General features: G+C 45.8%; 1 protein-coding gene across 2 annotated transcripts in view; it reads right to left on the reverse strand.

The window, feature by feature from the left end:
* Window positions 1-788: 788 nt before the first annotated feature.
* The window catches only part of TMEM150C (transmembrane protein 150C), a 47,716-nt gene continuing 28,320 nt past the window's right edge, over window positions 789-20,184 (reverse strand). For both annotated transcript variants that reach the window (XM_084855459.1, XM_084855458.1), the window contains exons 5-9: window positions 16,485-16,517; window positions 16,272-16,339; window positions 12,912-13,039; window positions 7,247-7,424; window positions 789-3,662 (exon numbers count right to left, since the gene is read on the reverse strand). In XM_084855459.1, the coding sequence (XP_084711585.1) occupies window positions 3,454-3,662; window positions 7,247-7,424; window positions 12,912-13,039; window positions 16,272-16,339; window positions 16,485-16,517 (616 nt within the window). In that variant the 3' untranslated portion in view covers window positions 789-3,453. The remainder of the gene's footprint in view (window positions 3,663-7,246; window positions 7,425-12,911; window positions 13,040-16,271; window positions 16,340-16,484; window positions 16,518-20,184) is intronic.

Below are 20,184 nucleotides of genomic sequence, written 5' to 3' on the forward strand. Positions count from 1 at the left end.
GATCAAGGGGCTGGAGCATCTCCCCTATGAGGGAAGGCTACAACAGCTGGAAAAAAGGCAAGTAAGGGGAGACGTGATAAAAGTGTACAAAATTATGCACAGTGTGGAGAAAGTGGGCAGGGAGACCATTTCTCCCTCTCAGTACTAGAACCTGGGGTCATCCCATGAAGCTGACTGGTGGGAGATTCAGGACAGAAAGAAAAGACTTTCTTCGTCACATAGCACAAACTGTGGAATTCGTTACCATAAGATGTAGTGATGGCCACCAACTTGGATGGTTTTAAAAGGGGATTAGACACATGCATCTAGGATAAGGCTACCAATGGGTACTAGTAATGAAGGCTGTGCTACCTCCAGTACCATAGGCCGTATGCCTATGTGCACCACTTGCTGGGGAACATGGGTGGCAGGGTGCGGTTGTAGGCTTCCTGTGGTCAGCTGGTTGGCCACTGTGTGAACAGAGTGCTGGACTAGATGGACCCTTGATCTGATCCAGCAGGACTCTTCTTATGTTCTTACCTGTTTAGGCTGGACTTTGGGCTCAGGGTTTTGAAGCAGACAAAGGTGGAGATATTTCAATGAATTTGCTGTGGAGTTTTTGGCCGGGGTGTTTTTGCTTTGCTTTTGTTGCCTACCCTAGTCTCTTGAGATCGGGCAGACTAGGAAAGTTATAAGCAAACGTCTCCATCTCCACTCATTAGAATGCCACAGCCCCGGGGCAGTTTTCCTGCTCCATGTACCACCGGTTTGATGCATGTTTGTGCAATATGTGCAATAATACGCATACTCTCCATAAAAGAAATTTATTTAGTGGTCATGTTTCAGTGTACAATTATTAATCATTACTCAGCTGTACTGAAATGTGCCATAAGAAATACTTTTAAGAAATGTGCAATATACACCAAAAAGCTTGGGTTGCATATTAGGTGGGGGGCAAGAGGGAAGAGAAGAAAAATCATTCACAAACTGATTGTTTTCAAATAAATTTCAAAATATAAAATGATACAACATAAACATCTATTTAAAAAAAAATACACAGTGAACTATTTACAGTAAATCACATTTGAACAGAAACCTATTTGAGCTATGCATGTTTGTGTGCGTCTCAGTATCTGTATTTTTCTTCCATGCTGTCCTTGCCATAGCTGTGTGTAAAACACATTTGGTTTGGGCTCACCTTTGGCCTCCCACAAGCCTCCCCCTGCTTACCTATCTTTCTATTGTTTGAGACATTTGTGTACTTTACCATTTGAAGTGGTTTGGGATTTTTTAGTCCAGTATCAAATATTCCATGTCAAACAGCAAACGTTGGCCCAAAGCAAACATATTACTATTTTGACAAATCTCCTGTTATGGCCATCAACAACAGAAGAAAAGAACTAAGTAGTGTTGGCTGTATTTATTTATTTATTTATTTATTTATTTATTGCATTTTTAAAAAATTCTACCTTTTTACCAATGGCGATGTCTCATTTCCACCTCTAACTATTTCTCTAGTCTCCTGAATGTTTTGAATGGGATATATTGATGTAAAAAGGGAGAAACCAAGACCTCTGACATTGCCATCCTATGCATCTTTACTCAGACATAAGTCCCACTGTGTTCAGTGGGGCTTACTCCCAAGTAAGGATGCATAAGAGTGCACTGTGAATGTTTCAGTTTCAAAGACCTCTGTCTGCAATTGGGTTTCCAACCAGCCTCTGTAGCTGTGCCTTTAATAGCAACTTGAAATGCAGACATTAGCAGGTGATCATGTAGGTTATCTGCATGCCATGAAAAGCTTCCTCTGCTGATTTCTGCACATCAACTAATGTTAAAGGCAGAAGAGGTGACCAGGCTAGGCTTTCTTTTTGTTTTCTCTGATCAGCCGACAAACCTGCCTGGCAATGATCAGCTGTGGACTAACATGCCTGGACTGCAGGGACCAGAGGGGCTTTGAAATTAGGTGCCTGGTGTTTTCTGAATAGAGTTGCCAATATTGTGGCCATGCAGAGGAGGACAGGGCTGGTGAACCTTTAACACTTGTGCAGACTTACTGATATTCTCTCTTCTACACATCCATGAAAGGTGAAGGATCCCTGTCCTCTTCTGCACCTAGTTGCCAATGTCCCACCAAAACAGGGTTTGCCTGACATGTGGACATTCTGCAGGTGAAATTTTTGCTCTCCCTCCATGCCAGCTGCTATATTTCAGCATGACAGACAACTCTTAAAGGGACAGGACTCCCAACAGGAAAAAAACCAGACAATCCTAACCCTGAGTTTAAGGAGAAGAGAGAGAGGTTCTGTCTCCCTTTCGCCCTGGTGCTCTAGTGGACTAAGCTGATTCTAGGATTGCAAGATTTTTCCCCCAGCAGGGCTCCTGGGCTTTTAAAAGCTGCCTGACATACAGAAAGTGGGGAGGAAATCCAGTAGGGATGAGCAGACTGCAACCTGGGGATTTTGTTTAAATCAAGGGTGGGAAACTTGTGGCCCTCCAGATGTTTGGGCCTACAGCTCCCATCAGTCCTAGCCAGCAATGGTAAGGAGGGATGATGCGAGTTGTAGGCCAAAATATCTGCAGGGTTACAGATTTCTCACACCTGCTTTAAATCAACAGCTGAATCAAGAGACAAAGCTGTCCTGGCTTCTCCACATCCCCACACATACACCTGGACCTGTTGTCAGCACCTTCCCACCTGCTGTGTGGTATACAGGGAGATCTACTGGCTACAACAGGCTAAGGGACGGGATGAAGTCGCAGTTTCCAAGTCTCCCAATTTAGCATCAGATTTAAAGGCAGAGGAGGAACCTCTGGGTTGCATCCTAGACATTCTAGAACTACTGGTACCAACACACACTGTGTGACCAGATTCCCTGGTGCTCTATGGGGAAAAAGCATCTGCCTTTTTAGGGGCACATCCTGCAATTCAAAGCTGGTACTTAGGAATGCAGGAAGCTGATATGCAGACAAGAGCATAGAGCGAGAGGTGCTGGTGCGATCTTGTTCTAGAATTCATTACGGATTCACCGAGGAATTTACAAGACAGCCACCCTCAGGGTGGAACCAGACTTTATGAGAGCTACAGCTGCTCTGTATCCCTTGTCTGCTTCTTCCTTGTAAGGTATACTACAGTATGGCATAGGATGTGACGTAGTCAGACAGTGTATATTCCCCACTTTTGCCAGCCAATTCTAAGAGGTGTGTGGGGAGGAGACGCACAGCCCAAGGACATAACATCACATGCCGTGTTGTAAAAGACAAGATGAGAAAGGCGGGGCAAGGAGACACGGAGCAGCTGCAGCTCCACATCTCTTGTAGCATCTCGTTCTGCCCTCAGGAGACCCTTTTGGCAACTTGCCTGTGATTGCAGGTGTGAAAAATGAACGAGTATTTTTTTTAAAAGTGGGAAATCAGGCCAAGCGTGTGACTGCAGGCGCCCAACACCATGACAACGAAAGGGGGCAGGATGGGTTAAACCTGATCCGTCTGGTACTCGGAAGCTTCGGAGAGGCTTTCGGAAAAGCTGAGGAAATTCTCCTGGTACTCAGAGCAAATGATCTCAAAGCGGTAATGTCTGAACTCCACAGCGAAGGAGCCGAAGTAGCAGAGGAAGCACATCACCATGCCCCACTGTATCCGCGCCGCATGCATGTGAAACTTCTGGGCCATCAAGATGAAATCTGAAGAAGAGTCAAGGAACATACACGGGGAGGCACAAGCGCATGGACAAAGCAATGGAAGCAGCGGCCATGAAGCTGCTTTATACTCAGGACCATATAAAGTCTGTGCTCAAACAAAAATCAGAATTCTGCAACCTGCTCAACTTAATGGCTTATTTTGCTTAATTTTTCTGCCATATTTGCCACTTTGCATAATGTATTCCAGCTTTCCTATTCACGGGAGGAGCACGTTTACTGAATCCTCATCCCAACCACTGAAAATGTTGTTCTCTGGCTTCAGAAGTTTCAGAAGGTATTGCCCATGTAGTTTCTAAGCATATCTTCATGAACCATGAGGACTAGAAACCATACATAATATATTCAAATTAAAATTCTCAGGAGGCTGATTTCTGTGCCAGCTCATTCCACATTCTGTGCTTTTTCTGAGCTCTAGCAGTAGGTCCACAAGCCTACCTATACAGGATCATTACTGAGCTAGATAAGAACTAGGTTATCTACAGTAGTGGCTGTCTAAGGTTTCAACCCTGCTGCTTGAGACTGTTTTAACTGGAGACGACAGGGATTGTATTTCAGATTTTCTACATACAAAGCATGTTCTGTCCCACTGAGCTACAGCGCCTCCCTGAAAGTGGTTGCTTCAAAAATGAACAAGAGGAAAATAACATTGCTTGCTCCCCACTCCCCCAAGCAGTAGGAGTTCTAGGGCAGGGATGGGCAACTTGTGGCCCTCCTGATGTTTGGTCTACAACTCCCAACAGCCTTAGTCTGCAGAGCCAATGGTGAAGGAGGATGAATGTTGAAGGCCCAAAAGATGGAGGGCTACATGTTGCTCACCCATTCTAAGGGAAGGACATTTTACAAGAGCCATTTCTATTTGCGCAAAGAAAGCTTAAGAGACTTTGGGTTCAGACAGACATATGTACCTACCTCCTGAAGCTAGTGAAGCTTTGCTTCCCCACATGGGATTCAGTTGTCATTGAGTCAAGAATCAAGCTATTCCCACACTGCAAGGTTGAGAAAAGCCACACCTGTGAAATTTCCTCTTTTACCAAACAAAGGTAACGCCCTGTCTGCAACTTTGCAATTTATTATCCTAGAACAGCCTTTCCCAACCTGCTACCCTCCAAACATTTTGCACTTCAACTCCCATCAGCCCCATGGGAGTTGTTGCCGATTGTCAGGAATGCTGGGAGTTGTAGGCCAAACCATCTGGAGGGCACCAGGGATGCTCTTGGCTGTTTTCCCCAACCCAGCTCACTTTTGGTATTAAAAAAATGGCTAAGCCAGCCTCCCACAACCTGGTGCCCTCCAGAAATTTTCAACTATGGTTCCCAACCAGTAAGGCCAATGGTTAGGGATGATGAGTTTTGTAGTCCAAAACATCTGGAGGGCACCTCCAGCTGAAAGCAGGCCATACAGGGAAGGGAGTTGGGGTTCGCTCCCCTCTTTCATTAGTTCCATTTGATATTAAAAACAGACACCCTCTTTGTAGACACCCACTTTGTAGTGAATATGCACATCTAGTTTGGTCCGAACTGTTACTGCACTGGTACACTGATCCAGCAACAGTTTATCAGACATCAGCAATGCTTGTGCAAGAAGATTTCAAATGACGCTTTTTACCAGACTAAACTTGTTACTGCTATTTTATTAGAACCTCACCTCGTGTGAAGTATGCATCTTTTGAGAACTGCGTTAGCTGGAAGAAAAGCATGCGAAAGGGCTAACTAAGCCTGGCAAATTTCCAATGTTCTGTAAGTAAAACAAGGAGGCAAGACATCTGAAAAGAAAACAAATTCTGGGTGTGCAAGTGAGGGCACATTCGTAAAAATCATGCCCTTTAAATATAGATTAGCTAGCTCCAAATAATGACCATTCTCTGCCTTTGTACCCACAATGTTGCATTCAGAAGCTTCATTGTTGTTGTTGTTGTTCAGTCGTTCAGTCGTGTCCGACTCTTCGTGACCCCATGGACCATAGCACGCCAAGCCTTCCTGTCCTGCGCTCTTTCCCGGAGCGTGCTCAAGTTCATATTCATTGCATCCGTGATGCTATCTAGCCATCTCATCCTCTGCCGTCCCCTTCTCCTTTTGCCTTCAGTCTTTCCCAGCATCAGGGTCTTTTCCAGGGAGTTTTCTCTTCGCATTAGGTGGCCAAAATATTGGAGCTTCAGCTTCATTATCTGTCCTTCCAATGAGCACTCAGGGTTGATTTCCTTTAGGATGGACTGATTTGACCTCCTTGCAGTCCAGGGGACTCGTAAGAGTCTTCTCCAGCACCACAGTTCAAAAGCATCAATTCTTCGGCGCTCAGCCTTCCTTATAGTCCAGCTCTCACAGCCATACATTACTACTGGGAAAACCATAGCTTTGATTAGGCGGACCTTTGTTGGCAAGGTGATGTCTCTGCTTCTTACTATGCTGTCTAGGTTTGCCATAGCTTTCCTCCCAAGGAGCAAGCGTCTTTTAATTTCATGGCTACACAAAAGAATCTGCATATTGCATGCAGGCAATTCAGATTTTGCATTCAAAAGAATTTATGCAAATAAATATTATGGAAATTATAGCCTTGTGCACACAACAGTCAAAGCAGGCAGAGCACGATTGTGCCCCCCTCCCAACACACACCCCTTGATCATGTCCTGTGAAGAAAGCAGGCATACATAGACACTGTCTACAAGTTCCAAATCAATGTAAAGAGGCTGAGGGGAGGGCTAGTGACCATGATCCTGCTCCCCCCCTCCACATGTTGATTGCACATGCAGTTACCAAGCTCCTGGTAGGCCAGAATACTCATGTGGTGGAATACCTTTGGCTTGATGCATCACAAATTCTGTAGGCCAGGTATAGTTGGAGAAAACAGAACTCTACTAAAGCAACATATTGATATTATACAGCCTTGCTTTGGAAATTTTTTTTTTTAAATAAGGTTACTTGTTTGCAACTCATGCAGTGTCAATACTTACTCAGAAGTAAGCCTCACTGAGTTCAATGGGATTTACTCCCAGGTAAGTGTGTACAGGATTGCAGCATAATAGTGCAATCTATGCATGTATACTCAAAAATAATCCCATTAATTTCAATGGGGCTTACTCACAGGTTAGTGGGTATAGATTGTGGCCTAAGGCTCCAATCCTATACACACATATCCGAGAGTAAGCTTCACTGAACACAGTGGGACTAACTGAGTAATTTATAGAATTGCACTGAAAATCCAAAATGTAATGCTTTGAATACAACCAATGTCAGCATTAAACTTAGCAGACTTAATTTTAAAGTAATTTTTAGTTTCAGAAATACCTATTTGAGTGAATTTTCGGTTTTGACAATAAGACCTGGGTGGGCAACCTCAGGCCCATGGGGCTAATCTGGCCAGCAGAGGTTGCCCATCTGGCTCATGGACGCTTAAAACCTTAAACATTAAGACTTTGGTTCATGGCCCATGAGCCAACGCTCCCATTTCAGGGACAAATTTCATCCAAGTTTCATCCAAATAGTTTGCTTTCTTAAAATTCACATTGCAAGCTTTCCACTTTTGAAATCAGAAGGTTGTATTTGGGAGAAATGTATAGAATTAAAGGATACAAAGGACCACGCAGAGGGTTATCGCTGCTGACAAGACAACTCGTGGGATTCCTGCTTTTCTTCCTTCATTCTTCAAGTTTATTTTGAGTGTTAGTGCAGACTGAATCCAGCAAGCCAGGGTGCCAAAACCAAAAGTCAGGGATGTGCCAACATTATGTATTTCTTCATCATTGGAAAGCTACACAGAAAACAGAACTGGTGACCTTCCTCAATACAACCACTGGAAAAAACACTTGCCTCAAAGCACCTGATGATTCTCCTTTATGTTGTCCAGAGAATACCAGGGGTTGGATCCAGATTTAGGTGCATGCACTTGGGCCGGCGGAAACAAATGACAACACACACACACACACTCGATGGCAGCCCCTCCATCCCCTTGAAACCAGGGGACCCTGCCGAATGGGATGAGCTGTGATGCGGGATGAAACAGGAAATCCCTGAAAATTGGTCAGAGGCACCTTCTGCGAGTGGAGCCCTTTTGTTCACAGAAGGCAGAATCTGGATCCAGCCCCTGGTCATTGATAACAAGCTAAGTGGGACCATGCTGAACCAAACCAAGGGCCCATCTAGTCAGGGCCGGCCCTACCATTAAGCAAAGTGAGGCAGTCGCTTCAGGCAGCAGATGCTGGGAGTCAGCAGCAAGGTCTTGAAGGAGAGAACTGCGTGCCCTGTGCCCCCGTGCTAGCCTGCTGCCTTCAGGTGTGGTGGAGATGCTTCCCCGTCGTCAGTGTTGAAGACACAGCCCAGTTGGCTTCTGTACGTGGAATGGGAGAGGCGCCATCTCGTTCTTTGCCTCAGGCAGCCAAACGTCTTGGGCCGGCCCTGCCTCTAATCCAGCATTCTGTTCACACAGCAGCCAACCAGCCAAGTAGGATACGAGTGCAACAGCCCCCTCCTGCTCGTGTTCCCCAGCCGCAGGTATGTTGTACACAGGCAATCCAGATTTTGCATTCAAAATAATTTATGTGAATAAATACCATGGAAACTATAGCACTGTGTGCATAATAATATGCACAATCAAGGCATGGGGGAGCACAAATGTGCCCATTGCCCACCCCCACCCCACCCCACACACACACCTTGACCATGTCTTGTGAAAAAAGCATTGATCTCATTGCCAAACTCGGTACACAGTGGAGAATACCATGAGGGGCTGGAGGACTTTGCCTTCCTCTTCCAACCAGCTTTCTCCTCACCCTCCCCTGGCCTCCAAGCCTGATGGCTCTTGAATGCCAGGGCAGAAGAGGACGCTGATATGCTTCCCTCCCTTTCTGTAGTGGATCGAACAAACAGCCAAGGTACTTCGCCCTCACATCCCCTCCTCTACTCCAAGCCCGGTGAGCAGTAAGAACAGGTTGTTGGGGCTGGCAAGCCTGATACTGCTAACGGGCCTCCAGTTGCCCATCCCTATGCTAATCTACTGAGAAAAATTAATCTACATGCCACTTACATTCGGACCACAATAACTGGATTTGGGATTTATAGGAATGGAGAGGTCCTGGTAAGTTCAGCGTGCCTCAGCACTGTTCTCTTGTCAATGCATCACTCCTGCCTCAGAGTCTCCTATTCCTTTTATGGAGGTATCACCATCCCCTACTGCCAAAGAATAATCTCCACCACCTGGAGCACCAGGGATCCGACGCTGAATAGCATCTAGGCTAGGCTTTTATGGCATCAGGAGAGTCGAGATTTTGGCCCACGCAAACACTGATGATGTTTATGCAGTGACCTGCGGGCAGCTTGAACACAGTCCAGAGAACTGTGCAGCTAGCTGCGTATGCCCAACAGATCTCGTCCTCCTTCCACAAAGCTTAAGGACAGGCAGCTTATGAAAACTGGAAGAGTTTCAAAAGTACTTCATAATACTGTAGATGGGAACAGGGGGGAAGGTTATTTCTGCACTTCCAAAATTTGCATGGGGGGTGGATAGCCCACTCTCTCCCACTCTGCCCCATTCTTGGGGCAACAGGGTCATTTGTGTTGGAGTGGCATTTTCAGGGCATAGCTCCCCCTCGTCCCCACGCAAGTCAGTGGAGACATCACTTCATTGACATGCATAGCAGGGGGAGGGTGGGAGAATGCTGTGTGTGTGTGTGTGTTCTCCCTTTCTCTCTCTGTTTTCTCAGAGAGAAAACAGGGGAAGTACACATAGCGGTTCATCACACGAGGCTGAAATTCCGCTTCTTTACCGGGGCTTTCTGTTTCCAGATACTTTGCGGGATTAACATCGGCTCTTTTACACAGGCACACACATGCTTTGAATCAAGGACTTCCTTTCTCAGCAAGTTCTAGATGTTTCTATGTTTCATTTTACATTCACTAGATGGTGCTGTGATTATAGTGCAATGCTGTCATTACACACAGCCGTCAGATCAGATCAACACCCCTTTCACATTATCGCCGATCTTTTTAAAAGTGGGATAAAGAACATAAACTGTGGGAGAGGCCCTGGAGGTTGACGACATTGTGTAAAGGACCCACAAACTTCCGTGAGCAACCAATCTTGATCACAAAATATAAGCCCCATGTGAAGAAGCTCATAGACACACACATTCAGAGAGCAAGAAGCACTCTCAACATTTTCAGACTAGCCATTCCTCCCACAGTAGCCATTTTCTGATCACAGCCACAACACTTTTTTTAAAACTCAAAATCAGGCCAAAAAACATTGAGGAATGTTTAAAGGAAGAGCCCTTGTCTAAAGGAAGAGCCATATACATTGCCTCCCACAATTCTGTGCCAAAAAAAGCAGAAGTTAGCATATTTACATACATCCTTTATTCGACATCTGCTTGTCACAGGAAAGAGCAAGTGCTCATGCCCAACCGGAACTGCAGATAATCATTCTGCTCAAGCTCCAGCTTTGTCAGGCACTGCCCAACCCAAACTTTGCAGACTTAAGGACTAGAAACTTTTTTTAAAAATTAAAGGAAAGCTGTTTTTCTCAGGATGCACAGTTCTGTACCTAAGACTATATTCCACGCTTGCACAATATAAACAGAAAGCAGATCCACAGCCAAGGGGGTAGGTAGGGATTTTGGGAGAGCACAACAACCCTCCTGTTTCTGTAAGAATCTTTTAAAAAAATATTTGTGGGTGATCCTTCCCTTTTGTGGATTGTTATATTTTTATTCTATTCTTCCTCCCAGAGTAGTATAAATAGGACCAGGCCCACAACGGCAGTGGTGAGGGAGCCAGGTACTTGATTTCTGATCTTAGATACAACCAGACGGCACAAGACGTATTTCCCCAGTTGATTCAGTAGCTCAATATCAAAACCATTAGTGGTGAACAGGGAAATAAGTTTACAGAAAAATGGGGTCTGTTCACCTCCTTTTGAAATATTAAGGTCCAGGATATTATTGATCCATATGTATTGCTGGGTATGATTTAATGTTGTTTAAACATATACATTTATAAGATATATATTTATTCAATATTACTATTATAGATATAGTCTTACAGTATTGATACGTCTCTATATTTTTAAAGCATGATTGGAGTTGCAGAACTATTTGGATACATCTACTGTAATAATTTAAAAACAAGTTTAATGAGAGAGAGAGACAAGAAGATAGAGAGTATATCTTAAATAAGGGCAAATTATGAAAAATATGTATACAAGCAATCTATTATGTTGCAGTGTATGCTATTTTATTAAATAATCTTAATACAAATAAAATATTTTTTTTAATGGAATCTCTCCCCCCCCCCCCCACCAAAAACCCTGTCTGTGGTGGCAGAAACCTACTGATTTCTGGGGAGGTATTTGTCCAAAGGGGACAATGTCTCCTGCCTTCTTTCAGCAATTTCCAAATCACAGCTTGCCTCAACAAAACCAATTTTCATCTATAACCCCCCAGGGATGAGCAAATGATGGGGCATGTGGGACCTCTCTCTGCTTTCAAGTCAGTTCTTACTGGCTCACAATACCAGCTATCCACTCACTTGAAAGTATAAAGCAGCCTTCACAAACCCATTTCCTTCCAGAGGTGTTGGACTACAACTCCCAGTATCCCCAGGCAGTCATGCTGGCCAGGGGATGCTGGGAGTTGTAGTCCAACACCTCTGGGTGGAACCGGGTTGAGGAAGGCTCGTATAAAGCAAGCACAGCCGACAGATTATAGTATGAATCAGAAAGCCTGAAACAAAGCTGCTATATAAAACACCAGGCTTCCATAAACTGCCCTCTCGTGGCCAGACGAACATAGGCAAGAGATCATTTTAAGACAAGGAAGTAGGATTCACATCAGCCTCCAGGCTGATAGCACATGTAAGGCCCTCGCCCCCTTAGAAAATGGGTCAGGAGCTGCATGTGATAGACAAGAGCACTACAGCACGGTTAGGAGAGTCAGCTAAGGAAGTGGAATTAAGAGTAGAGTGCGAGAGAGAAGGAGGAAACAGAAGGAGAGGCATCCCAGCCATTTATGGTCTCAAAATTGATTGTTAATTATTACTAACATACTACAGGATTATTAGATAATAGGACAATGGCCCAGTTCAGACATAATGACAAACTGTATTTGTTTCTGTGTTAAATAGTAACAAACAAAACCGTGGTTTGTCATTACAAGAACAAGCAGCGGCAAGCCTTGCAGTCACGCACTCCCTCCTCATCCTCATCCTCCTCTTTTTCCTCTTCTTCTTCTTCTTTTTATTCCCCCCTTTCCTTTGAGCAAGGGGGAGGGGGTTGTAAACTGAGAACCAAGCTGAGAATCTGTGACCCTATTTTTTGATTGCCCTCTGTCTCCATGTATAAGGGATACCTTTCTGTCGAAATTTTTGCCATGTTGGCTGGGGAATGAAAGGAGCTGCACCCCCACAACACATCTGGAGGGCACCAGGTTGGGGAAGGCTGCCATATGTAGCTGACATAACTTGTTATGGCAAATGGGTGAAACAAATAAAGTGAAACTGACTACAGTATTCTGTATAGCTAGCGAAGCTTACAACAAGTAACAGCAAAATGTGATTTTATACGTTTCCACCCTGCTTTCAAAGAAAAATGGCTTAGATACCTTAATAAAGGCATGCATTTGTACACTTGGTGGGCCCTAGCTTTGTGGAACAGCACATGCTTTGCCTGCAAGAGGTGCCTGGGTCAAGCCCTGGCATCGCTAGCCAAAAGGATCTGGAAGCAGGTGTGGGAAAGGCTTCTGCCAGAGTCCCTAGAGAGGCACTGCCAGTCAGGGTAAACCAGGAGTGCAAAACCTCAGGTTCAGGGGTCAATTCTGCCTCACCTGGGGTCCCAATCCAGCCCTCCAGGGTTCCCCAGATGGCTCCACCCTTCCCTCCTGACCACCAATCGTTGGTGGTTCCCCAGCTTTTGTGCAGCCTTTTCTCCATTCTGAAATGCTGAAGTGCTTCCCCTAAAGCTTAGTGACTAGTAGTAAGAGTTTTAAGCTAAAATAGGCTGGTATTTGGGGCAGTTTGGCCCCGCTCATTTGCATTTGGCCCTGCCCCTTTTGCCTCTGCTCGCCACTGGAATGCGCCCCCCCCCCCCCGAGTTTCTCCAAAATGGAATTCAGCCTTTGGGCTGAAAGGTGTTCAACACCCTGCGAGTAGACAGACTTCAGGCTTAGTGATGGAGTCAATATAAGGCAGCTTACAAGTGGATCGGTCCTTGATTAACTGGGAAGGGAAGGAGGGAGAGACCGAAAGGTACCTGGAAGTTGCCCAGCAAAGTCATTCCGAAGGAGGCCAAGCATAGCGCCACCAGGCCACTCACATTGAGCCAGGGGTTCAGGACCTTTGGCTTTAGCTGAATAAAGCGGAGGACAGCCACGACCAGCGCTGAAATGGGGAAAGACAAGGTGACACAGGCATGCAATTATCACTCCAAATATACATACCATTATACATCCAAGTGGAAGTCTAGAAGCCACTTTTACAAAAGCACCCTCCACAGCCTGCCACCAGGAAAATACTGGCAGAACTTGAGCAGTCCAAATGTTTCCACTCTCTTTCAGTGCTGTGGTTTCTGGCTGAATGAGCTGCCACACTAAGCGGTCCAAATGTATCAGGGCCCCATTATCTATATCGAGAGTGACACAGGACGGGACAGGTCTGTACGCACTCCCTGCTGCGGCGTAACATGGCTTATTTCTTGGTCGGCCTAAGGCAGGGGTGGGAAACCAAAATTGGGTGGGATCCACAGATCAAAGGGGGCATGGCCACACCCACTGACCTCAGCAAGGCTGATTCACCTGCCCTGCACCTTCTCCCACTGCGGAGGTAAAGCTACCGTGGCAGTGGCTCGAGGGGCCATCATTTTTGCACTGGTTTCATTTGAACACTTGGCTGGGGAATGCTGGGAATTGTGGGACTTCTTTTTCTATCTAAACACACATAGGATTGTGCCCTAAATTACTGAATTTGTAAAAGTGTAAATGTCATATATTCAAGGCTGTGTGTATTCTGTGACTATCATGGGTTAGTACAGAATTTGGCACTGTGTGCAAAACAAAGCATCCTCTCAGTTTGTTGTTTAAACAAGTTTCCTGCTGTTAAGATTGCAAACTATCTTAATCTGAACTCCTTTATCTGTATTTTCGGAGTTCCTGCTTCAGTGTCTTTTTCGTTCAAAGTTGGAACAACTGCGGATGTTATTTTTATGTGAAATGGTACACTGAGATTGGCTTGGTTTTGCTGTGTTCTTTGTATTTACAGATTTTGTTGTTATTAGTTTTGTACTTTAAAATCACAACTCTGTGATTAAAAAAACCCTTTAAAAATAAAAAATAAAAGCTCTTAGGAAATAGCAGGTGAAATCTCAGGAACTCTGGGATGGGTGAGAGCGGTAAAAGGGCTAAGCAGGATTTCTTATGGAATGAGCACAGACAGCCATCTGTGCTCTGCATGGCTCTTTGCAGAAGCAGAGTGCATGTTGCAAAATATGAAATATGTGCAGATTTGCTTCATTTGCATAATATCTACACATCACAGCATGGGGATCATGCAGAATCACAATTACCTTGGAAGAATTTTAATCAGGATGAGGGGAAAAAACAGAACTATGCACAATTCTTATTATATCAGAATTTAGATGGTCCAGTGAATAAGACACAACTAGCCTTGAAACTGGATCCAGATCTCGTCGTAGTTGTGGTTTCACCACATGGTAGCCTTGCAGATAAGCCCACAGAAGTTAAAAGCCAATGCACATTTTTACTAGCCAGCCTGGCCAGCTATCCCTACATGAGTCATTTGTGGCAAACTCTCTTGTAAGGCTTTCCCTACACCAGCCTCTCCCAACCTGGTGCCCTCCAGATGCATTGGACTGCAATTCCCAGCATGCCCCAGCCAGCCATGCTGGCTGGAGCATGCTGGGAGTTGCAGTCCAACACATCTGGAGGACACCCAGTTGGGGAAGGCTGCCCTACATGATCAGCTAAAGCAAGGGAAGGCACCAAGTACACCACAAATTTAGCACAACGCCGTATTCTGCTGGTTGTGGGGAATCTCGCAATGGATGACGGACCCTGTGGATCTTGGCCTGATCCTTGCCAGCCGCCAGGGATGTTGAACTGGGGATTCTGGCAGCCAGGCCCAGGCACCTTATTCCCTGTGCCCCTGGAGCAGCTTTAGGGCAAAGATTGCTTCCAGCCTGATCAGTGCTGCACTGCAGCACCTTTACTGTGCTGGCCAGGGATTGTTCAACAGCAGCTTTCCCCAACTTAGTTCCCCCCAGATGTTTTGGGCTACAGCTCCCAGCATTCTTGACCATTGGCCATACTGGCTGGGGCTGATGGGTGTTGAAGTCCAAAACACCCAGAGGACGCCAGGTTGGGGAAAGCTGTTCTACAGCCTTTTCGACCCCAGTAGACCAGGTGACCCGAGGAACCAAGCACATGACTGGCTGTATATACCTGTGGGTTACATACTCAGGGTCACACAGCTTAGCTATGCCTTAACTCTTAAGGGGCCCTGAGTACGCATGCTTGCTTTGTAAATCGACAACGCACCAGTTGCTGTCTATTAATGTGGGAATAGCGATCTATATCCAAGACAAGGATTGTAAACAAGTTACATATGAATGGTACATTATCATCATTATACGCATAATCGCTTTTGTGTAATGTGCACGCGCATGCAAGATTTTAAAGCAGTAGAAACCAGTAAAAGTGTCATGCAAAGCAAAAATAATGGCTAAGATGAGACGATTTTTCTAAAGAAAAAAACTGAACAAATTTTAACAAGGTGGCTTTAATGTTTCAGTATCTGTTTATTTTACAAATCTTTCACATGTTATTTCAGAGGCCTAGTTCTCACTCAGGTAGTAAATCTGTCATGGCCAGCTCCAGGTTTCAGAGGACTCCTGGCAAAGTGTAACCTAATCTCCCTTCCCAACGTTATTGCCGCCTCCTCTGCCCCTGTAGCAAGCTTTCGAGCAGTGGCAGTGGCAGGCAGCAGCGTGATCTGCAACATGCGGCTGTGATCTTCCCACCCTCTTACTTACCCACAATGCCCCGATGTAGTGTTGCTCCAGGGCATCGTGGGAAATTTAAAACAGTTTTTAAACTAACTAACAACCATCTTCTGCTGCTAGTAAACCTTAACCTGTAGTGGGGGGGACAGGTTCAGTCCCAGGGCAGGCATCAATGCAAAGATGCTGATGCCAGGCCTAAAATCTGTGCCTATGCTGAAGAACTTTAGACTACAAGTAAGGGCTCACATCACTGAGCTCCTCCATACAAAAAAAAAAAAAATCCCTGAACACAGAAAACTAGTATGTCAGGGGGAAAGGATCTAGCCTAGCCTTTTCCTTGACATGCTAATTTTCTATGTGCATGAACTTTTTTTATATGGAAGAGCTATCAGCCATGTGGATTCCTACCTACAGTCTTAAGCTGTACTGCCCAAACATAGGCTTACCACCTCAGTGAGAACTATGCCATAGTGGCTGCAGCTCACTGGATCTCTAGAGCCTGACCTTGACAACATTTACTGGTCTGAATCTGGTGATTGTCTAATGTGAAATAGAAGAGACAAAAAAGAAGCCAGACAATCTTCATGCAACGCCTACCTAGAAATGCTGCCATGTTCATGACTTGGCTAAACACACAGCTTGCAGGAGGGGCATCACCTGCAATACTTCAAAAATATAATGCGTATCATTGTAACTCTACTAAGCCTGCAACAAAGATAAATAAATCGATAAAAAGTCCATTGGTAAAAATGGGCCTTGTTGAAAGAAGAAAACAAAAGAAAACAAAAGAATAGAAAGTGACCTTTTTACCTTATATAAGGTGGCTTTAGGGGACTTGATTTCCTAAGAAAATAAAAAAAAAACACCAATCACATACAAGTCAGAATTACAGCCTTGGTTATTTGATGTTATAGAACTTGACACGTTATGTTTAGCTTAGATGTAACCACCTTTAAACAAGTGCTGTGCATTAAGGCAAGGATGCAAAGAATATTGAGTACGATCTACCAGTAGATTCTGGGTTGAGTGACAATATGGAGGGCCATCTCTGTTGTGGCCCACTGATTCTGGAATGCTCTCCCCAATGAGGTCCGCACCATTCCAGCACCAGGTTAAGACTGTCCTCTACTCCCAGGCATTTGATGGCATATGATGGGGCATTTATGTCAGTTTTTATCAGGCCCAGTATCTTGCTGTAACTGTTTTTAGCTGTTTTAAATTGTTTTTAAATGTTGTATCTTATAGATTTTATATTATGCGTTTATTATGTTGCATTTGTGGCTTGCATTTTCTATGAACCGCCCAGAGAGCTTCAGCTATTGGGCGGCATAGAAATAATGGAGGCGGATGGTGATGATGTCAGCAGGTCCATTGGAAGAGGCATATCAAATCCCACTTTTTCACTTACTTCCATAGATCACATGACCACCAACTCTGCACCTTCTATTTATTACTCAAAAGGTGTTAAGTTACATCACTGACAGCCAACACAAAATAAAGTATAAACCCCCAAACTAGAGAAATGCTCCAGAAATGCTTCAGAGAAGTTCCTTATAACAAAATCCTTTTTAAGGTTGTGAGACTTGGCTTGCACTCAGATAAGCTCCTTCTGTCTCTCTGTCTTCCAGGACTGTTGGGAAAATTAGCTCTGGGCCAGGAGTTCCTTCTCCTTGACCTCACCCTGGTGCTGTTCCTTGAGACAGGAATTTTTAACAACAACCTCCCACCTCCACGGAGGACCCAGATAGTCATCTTCCACAGGATTGTGGCAGGAGGTGCCTGTGTCTTTTTCCCCATAGCTTGCCCAATCTGGAGATGAGCAAGTTCTTCTGCTAAGTATCCTTTCGCCTGCACCCCTGGGCTCTGTTTCTTCCTGCCAGGAAAGTATAGGTTTCTCCACCCCTTTCTCTCTGACCTCTTTCCAGCCTCTGATGGCTCTTGTTCGTCTTCCCAAGGCACTAACAGCTGCAGGAATTAGGCTAGGGACTGAAATGCCTCTTTCATCTTGTCTTTGACCCCTCCTTCTGCTTGCTTGCTGTTCTTACTCCATGCGATTTTGCTTTCTCTCCCTCCTCCAACACCCTGGTGTCTCCTCCTCCTTCTGTTTCAATTTGTCTTTCTCTTGTTTTCTCCATCTGTCCTGATGCCTAAACACTTTTCAGTGGTGGCACCCCAGTGATGAAACCACCCTCCCAAAGAGGTTCTTCTGGTGCTATCCCTGTGGTTTTTGTGAACCTCTCTGTCCACCCAAGCCTTTTAAATTAGTCATGTAGTCTGGCTCTGGGGTGCTGTTAAGTTTTATTGCTGCATTTTATGTTGCTTTTGATTTTTTGATTTTTTGATTTATTAGATTTCTTAATCGCCTATCTGGCCAGTCACCCAGCCACACTGGGTGATGTACAACAGTACAATTTAAAACAGTAAAATTATACATTAAAACATTATTTAAAAATACCCTAACCCACCCCAAATGCCTGCCTGAATAACCAGGTTTTCAGTGTGTGGCGGAAGCTCATTAAAGAGGGGGAATGGCAGAGTTCCCTAGGGAGGGAGTTCCACAGAGTGGGGGCCACCACGGAGAAGGCCCTCTCCCTCGTCCTCAGCAGCCTATCTGTCCTGGCTGATGGGACAGAGAGAAGGCCATCCGAGGCTGATCTTGTTGAGCTGCCTGTTTGGTGTTGCTGGAGGTGTTCCTTGAGATAGGCTGGGCTGGAACCGTATAGGGTTTTAAAGGTCAAAACCAACACCTTGAATTTGGCCTGGAAAACAACTGGTAACTAGTGCAACTCCTTCAGCACCGGAGTGATGTGATCACACCGGCGGCTGCCTTTAATCAGGCAAGCCACCATGTTCTGCACCAGCTGCAGCTTCTGAACCATCTTCAAGGGTAACCCGATGTAGAGCACATTACAGTAGTCAAGACAAGAGGAGACAGGGCATGTACTACCGACGGGAGCAAATGGTCAGGAAGGTAGGGGCGCAGCCACCGTATCAGATGGAGTTGGTACAACGCTGTCTGGCTCACAGCTGACACCTGAGCCTCCATGGACAGCTGGGAGTCCAAAATGACCCCCAGGCTGCGGACCTGGTCTTTCAAGGGTAGCCGTACCCCATGCAACATCAGGTCAACATCCCCCACCCTCCTCTTGTCTCCCACCAGAAGTACCTCGGTCTTGTCAGGGTTCAGCTTCAGCTTATTCCTCCCCATCCAGCCACTCACCGTCTCCAGACATTTAGACAGGGATTCCATGGCCAACCCTGGTGAAGATTTGAACAAGAGGTAGAGCTGCGTGTCATCTGCATATTGATGACACTGCACCCCAAACCTCCTGATGATAGCCCCCAGCAGCTTCACATAGATGTTAAATAGCATCGGGGAGAGGATGGAACCCTGTAGCACCCCACACGTGAGCGGCCACAGGTCCAACACCTCCTCTCCCAGTGCTACCCTCTGGTACTTGCCAGACAGAAAGGACCAGAACCACCGTAATACGATGTCTCCAGTGCCCATCCTCTCCAGGCAGTCCAGGAGGATACCGTGGTCAACGGTATCAAAAGCCACTAAGAGGTCGAGGAGAACAAGGAAGGAGCATTCACCTCTATCCAAAGCCCTCCTCATATCATCCACCAAAGCAACCAAGACCGTTTCTGTCCCATGCCCAGGCCTGAAGCCCAATTGAAATGGGTCTAGATAATCGGCTTCTTCCAAGTGTGCCTTCAACTGCATCACCACCACCTGCTCAATGATCTTGCCCAAAAATGGCAGATTCAAGACTGGGCGAAAGTTGTTCAGAACTTGGGGATCCAAGGAGGGCTTCTTTAAGAGCGGTCTTATCATTGCCTCCTTGAGGGCTGATGGCATCACTCCCTCCTCAAGGGAGGCATTCACCACCGCCCTGATCCCCTCACCCTGTCTCTCTCTGCAGCCTACAATGAGCCAAGACAGGCAAGGATCAAGTAAGCAGGTGGTCAGCTTTACAGATGAAAGCACCTTGTCCACTTCATCAGAAGGAAGAAGCTGGAACTGATCCCACAAAACCAGTTTGCCACAGGCCACCTCTCACTCGCTAACTGTATCCACGGCACACGGAATAACACTCCTGATCCAATCAATTTTATCTGCAAAGTGCCTTGCTAAGGCCTCACAGGAGGCCTTAGAATGCTCCAGCAGTTCCGGAGCCACTGGACCAACCAGGCTTCGGACCACTTGGAACAGCCGCCTGGGACAGCACTCTGCGGACGCGATAGAGGCAGCATAGTACTCCTTTTTTGCTGCCTTCATCGCCACATGATAGGCTGAAGATACAGCTCTAGCCTATGTCTGATCGCCTTTGGAGCCAGACTTCCGCCACTGGCACTCCAGCCATCTCACCTCCCTTTTCAGGGCTCATAACTGCGGATTGGACCATGGTGCAGTTCAAACCCTGTTCAGGGGGAGAGGGTGTTTCGGAGCCACCTGATCTAATGCCCTAGTGATTGCAGCATTCCACCCACCCACCAGGGTCTCAAC

Source organism: Heloderma suspectum, chromosome 5 (assembly GCF_057233095.1).
Source record: "Heloderma suspectum isolate Gila_16-S chromosome 5, 16-S_ref, whole genome shotgun sequence".
Classification (NCBI taxonomy): domain Eukaryota; kingdom Metazoa; phylum Chordata; class Lepidosauria; order Squamata; family Helodermatidae; genus Heloderma; species Heloderma suspectum.